Raw genomic sequence first — 6000 nt, 5'->3', positions numbered from 1 at the left:
GCTGTATTATCTTGTAAATGACTGAGAAGATTATTTGCTCTCTGAAGTGGTTTGTAGAGTGTGCCGCAAACATCCTCGCTGTAAAAGAGAACAGACGTGTGACATTTATTCAAATGAGTTTTTAAATAAATGCTTTCTTTCTAGCCTGATGTGTCGGCTCAGTTGCTGGGTTTAAGAGGAAGAAGAGTTTTTCCGTGAAACTGAGTTGCTAAAAACAGCAGAAGAACAGGAACATATTTTCAGAGAATGATTCTATTTTAGAATCGACATGTTTCTCCGAGCACTTTTAATAATTGTATGTTTCTTGACATCTGTCTGAGAAGGTTCACAGTTATCCAGGTCATTGCACAGGTTTTTTTTTTTGTGTGTGTGTGTGTGTGTGTGTGTGTGTGTGTGTGTGTGTGTGTGTGTGTGTGTGTGTGTGTGTGTGTGTGTGTGTGTAGATGTGCTCTGTTTCTCAGAATGTTTTGTTACTCTCCAATTGGCTCCAGCAGTTGTGAAATTATGAGATTTCCTGGCATTTAAAATCATTACACACAATATGAAGTCATATGAGAGATTCTTCTACTTTGCTGTCCTGAAAACAGCATGTGTAGTAGAGCAGTGAGTCAATCTACAAAACTAGTGTACATTCTTTCTTTCTTTCACTTTTTTATTTAGCATTTTTAAAGGGGTGAATGATTATTATTTCACTTTTCTAACTTTAGTTAGTGTGTAATGTTGCTGTTTGAGCATAAACAACATCTGCAAAGTTACAATGCTCAAAGTTCAAAGCAAAGGGAGATATTTGCTTTTAAAGAAATCTTTTTTTAAGGACTACAACAAACGGCTGGTAGAGACTACACCACATTCCTCCCGGGTTAGTGACATCACCAACCCTAGAATTTACATAAACCCCGCCCCCGAACACGATTTATAGATTATCATGACAAAATATGCTAATCAATGACTAGAAGATAACTACACATAAGCTTCATAAATTCATCAACTTCTACATGTTGTCACTTCTTCTTGAGTCTCTCCATCATCTTTGTCTGAATCCGGTTTGAACATAAAAGGCTAAAAGTTTAAAAAAATTTCAGTGCATGTGTTTGTGAGGTAAAAGGAGACAAGCTGTTGAAGCTCCGCCCCCTGTGCCGGGAGCAGCAGCTCATTTGCATTTAAAGGGACAGAAACAAAAACGGTGTGTTTTTGCTCACCCGCAAAAAGTGAGAACTTTAACATGCTATATAAAAATATCTGTGGGGTATTTTGAGCCAAAACTTCACACACACACTCTGGGGACATCAGAGACTTATTTTACATTTTGTGAATAGGGCATTATACCACCCCTTTAATAAAATGTTATGGTAGCCTTATTAAATAGGAATATCTACTTCACACTGGAAACCAATCAACATGATGACAGTATTATGTAATTAAATATTATGGATTACATTTTTGGCAATTAAATATGTTAAATATTATATTATTTTGGCAATTATAGCAGCTCATCCAGGTATTTCATGCATTTGCATACTGCACACAATGTGTACACTATGTTTTATAAAGCAGTCCCTTATGCACACCAAGGCTGCATTTAAAAAATACAGTAAAAACAAAAAAAATTCAAAATATTTTTGCAATTTAAAATAACTGTTTTCTATAGTAATATATTTTAATATGTAATTTATTCCTGTGATCAAAGCTGTATTTTCAGCATCATTACTCCAGTCTTCAGTGTCACATGATCCTTCAGAAATCAGTCTAATATGATGATTTGCTGCTCAAGAAACATTTCTGATTATTATCATATATTATGTTGAAAACAGTTGTGCCATGATACATTTTATTTTTCAGGCTACATTATAAATGTCACGTTTGATTAATGTAATGCATGAATAAAAGTATTTTTTAAAAATCTTACTGATCTGAAACTAGGAATTTATATTAGTATTACAAATATGCTATTTCTTACAATGTTTGATAATTAATCCTATAAAAGAAACCAGTTATGCAACAAGTAGGAAATCGTGTCTTAATGCTTGTTTTCGAGTACAGTAATACACATCTGTGACCGCCGCTCACTTCAGAGATGGAAATGAACATGTGAGTTTAGAGTGTGTTCAGAAGATTCCCAAAGATCCTGAAGCTTTCAGCGGCCCGTTCACAGCTGTTGATGGGATATCCCAGTGTCTAATGATAGCCAACGGCTCCCCATTACGGGCCACACACACCAACACATAACCAACATAACAGAATGATGATTAAAGGATTTCTTCACATTTAAAAAAAACTAGTGGGAGGCCACTGAAATTCATTTCATATCTGTTGCCGTTGCTGGAATGCTATGCAGAATCCATAACAGCATGTGTAAGCTTGTGCAATAATGCTCTGATGACTTGATCACTATGTGATGTATAAGTTGACGAGGTGTTGCATGAAAGATGGGGTGACATTTCATCTGAAAGCGATTACAGCTGTCCAAATGAGCTAAACACCTGCAGAGAAGCAAAGACTGCAAATTTATCATGCGATTCAGGAACTAATGCAGATACTGTACATACATGCATAACTTTAATCAAATTGTGTTTCTGACCATGTAGAATTTGTCATGAAAAATGCTCAATTTAAATGCATTAGATATTTATTAGTATTTTGTCTGTACACTTTATCTAAATAAAGTTTTATTTATTTTTATAATTGTACATTTTGTTCTAGGTGTACTTAATAATAGTTTATATATTTCTATCATAAATTGTATGTTATGTTATTTTCTATTTAAATATTATAATATATTATGTTTGTATATGATATATTGTATGTATTGTTTAATTATAATTTTAATAATTTTAATTATTAAATGAAATATTAGCACCCATTTTTGTTCATTTTATTATTATAAAATTGTAGTATTATTCATTTGTGTTATATGTTATATTATTGTAATAGGTATTGTTTTACTACAATTTATTGTTTGAATATTAGCTCCCATTATTATTATTTGTAATATTTCTTAAATTATATGATTAAATTTAAACATGTTATAATATTTTTTAATTATTATATATTATTATTTTATTCAAATGTATTGTTTGAATATTTTGTATTATTGCATGACATATTAGCACCCATTATAATTATTTGTGTTATTTCACAAATATTTTATAAATGTTTATATATATATAATTGTTTTTATTAAATAATGTTTTATTAAAATGTATTTCTTGAACTTTTATTGCTTGAATATTGCTTGAATATATATATAGAAATGTATATATATAATAAAAAGAAAATGTTATATATGTTATTATTTTATTTACATGTAGGCCTATTGTTTGAATACTTGTACTATTGTATTAAATATTTGCACCCATTATAATTATTCGTGTTATTTTGAACATTATTTATTTTTGTTCATTCTGTATTATTTTTATATAGTTTTAGACGCGTTTCTAAACGCCTCGGACAGTGAGCGGGCGCGGCGTGTGCTTGACTCATCACGGGCTCGCGCAGCTCGTGCACTTGAGTTGAAAACTTCTCCGCGTGCGATCGCGGAGCGCACACGAGACCCGAAACAGAACCGAGCGGTAAATCACGGGCTCCTGCTCCCGTTGCCGGATCAAAACATGGACGATTTAGGTAAGTACGAGCTGCTTTGACGTTTTACATCGGATAATCGTGAAAGGACGCGACGCTAGAGCGCCGAATTGACGCTGTAGGACACTGTGCTGTTGCCAACGTCAGCGCGCGCCGATGCTTGACTGCAGCAACATGCTGAAAAACACAAGCTCGCGCGCCTTGGATGCCGGTTTAAAGCTGCTTTTACGCGTTATATTCATATATCTTCAGGTGTTTGGTGTTCTGCAGTGATGCTGCAGTGTTGCAAGAGTCAGATTGATCCATTCTTTACAGCTGCTGTTCTTGCAACATTGAGTGATTAATATCAGACCCTTGCTATAGTGCAAAACCACTTTGAGCTTTGTCCCTAAATGCAGAAGTGTAGATTATAGTTTTTGCTGATTTATTTGCATTTATAGTTCCTGTCTTTGCAGCTTCTGCAATGTGTCAACAAAACAACAAAGTGTCATTTCGCACCCGACCTCCAAACTTCACAAATATTGCCCAAAACTTGCTGTTGGTCTTGATAGCGTGCATTAATGATTGCATTGAGCGAATCAACACGCATGAGTTGCCAAGACACTTATATTTCAAAATCAGCAACAAAACTGCTAGTTATTGTTGTCAATTAACTGTGTTCACTTACTGTAAGAGTTGATCCCATAAACTACAGCTTGGTGTTGTAACTTGTTGACTTGTTGCCCAGGGCAATGAGAAAAAGAGCAGCACTGCCTAATCTAACTAATCTCAATATTAGTGCCTTGAGGCTGTTGAGTAGAGTCTTCATGAGTGACATGCTGTTTAGTAAAGTTATTTTCGTAAACCTGTGACGGCGAACAACAAGCGTTTGTTTGGCTCAGAGAGTTTAGACATAAACATGGAACAAGTGAGGGGCAGAAATTAAAGGGATAGTTCACCCAAAAAAGGACATTTACTCACCCTCATGTTGAACCCTCGCCCTTTCTTCTGTTGAACACAAAGACATCTTGAAGAATGTCGGTAATCAAACAGTTGTTGACGGTAATAGCCATTGACTTCCATAGTAGGAAAAAAGTACTATGGAAGTCAATGCTGTCTGGTTACCAACATTCTTTAAAAATATCTTTGTGTTCAACAGAAGAAATAAACTTCTACAACTTGAGGGTGAGTAAATTATGACAACATTTTCCTTTTTTTGGTGAACTATCCCTTTAACAGCACTGAAATGGCAAAATTAAAGCAACTAAACTGCTTTAGGTGTCGTATTGCAACTACATGTCTTGCATGAGCTAATCGTCATGAGATGCTAAACAGGGGAGACAATATGACTCAGGATGCTGTGCAAAGCTTCAGTCTTTCTAATGCACAAATCTATTTTTAGCAGTGGCATGGCAGTATCATCCTGACAGCGCTTTAGTGTCCGTCACACTTATCTGTCCCGTTCTGAACATCTGTTCGCTTTCTGATCACAGGCAACTTTAAAACTCTGTAATGCAGATTGGCATAAATGGGGCATCTTGAGTGTCTTTACATCGCAAGACTATTCTGAAACTTAATTATGCGTTTGCTCCATTGATGTTGTCTGCTGGTTTTCTGGTCATTAGACACAGATTGTCACGTATGATAAAGAGAGATTTAGTAGGTGCTCTATGTCACCAAGAGATGTGCAATAAATATTAGAAGTTTAGCAAGAAACAGGCCTCTAGAAATAGCTTAAAGTGCACTTGAAAATGCTGTTTGATTAAAGGCATCACAATCTGATTTCAGTGCTTGTCTGCACAATTATTATTATTATTAGAGTTCTGTGCAAATTGTGCACAAATAAGACCAAGAGCGTGCATGCATGAAGAAAGTGAATATGCTCATGTTGTCTTGAGTGCACTTTCACCTCTTCTCATAAAGCCTGTGTCGATGGCACACTAACAGCGATCGCTTTATCCTCAGCAGTGGAGCGTAGATCGAGCCAGATATTGAGATCGCAGGTGTGAGCCGTGTTTTTGCCAGGTCATTCTCCTGTAAAAAGTAAGCCTGCGTTGTGGGCCGTCTGTTTGAACATAAAAAACCTGTACGTCAGTGTTCTGTTCAGTGATGGACTATTGTGCCTTCCTTCCTTGATGTAACAAACAAATATGTCCATCCATATATGTCTCGTAAAGAAGAGAAGTCTGATTCACTGTAGCAAATCTGTGTGTTTGGGTTCAGGAAGGCTTCTGCTCACCAAGGCTGCATTCATTTGATCATAAATACAGTAAAAACAGTAATATTGTGAAATATTACTACTATTTAAAACAACTGATTTCTATTGTAAAATATGTAAAAATGTAATTTATTCCTATGATCAAAGCTGAGTTTTCAGCATCATTACTCCAGTCTTCAGTTGCTATGTTTTCAAATTTAACTTTTGCGCAAAATGGGAATATC

At 35.2% G+C, this 6000-nt stretch overlaps 1 protein-coding gene across 3 annotated transcripts in view; it reads left to right on the top strand.

Annotated features, from left to right (window-relative positions):
* The first annotated feature begins 3458 nt into the window (after positions 1 to 3458).
* pxna (paxillin a) overlaps positions 3459 to 6000 on the top strand; it is a 37763-nt gene continuing 35221 nt past the window's right edge. Inside the window, exon 1 of one of the 3 annotated variants that reach the window (XM_079871369.1) lies at positions 3459 to 3621. In XM_079871369.1, coding sequence (XP_079727495.1) covers positions 3609 to 3621 — 13 coding nt within the window. In that variant the 5' untranslated portion in view covers positions 3459 to 3608. The remainder of the gene's footprint in view (positions 3622 to 6000) is intronic. The other 2 variants (XM_079871371.1, XM_079871368.1) reach the window with 2 other exon arrangements.

Source organism: Squalius cephalus (assembly GCF_949319135.1).
Source record: "Squalius cephalus genome assembly, chromosome: 5".
Lineage (NCBI taxonomy): Eukaryota > Metazoa > Chordata > Actinopteri > Cypriniformes > Leuciscidae > Squalius > Squalius cephalus.
This window is presented reverse-complemented; position numbering and strand designations above follow the sequence as displayed.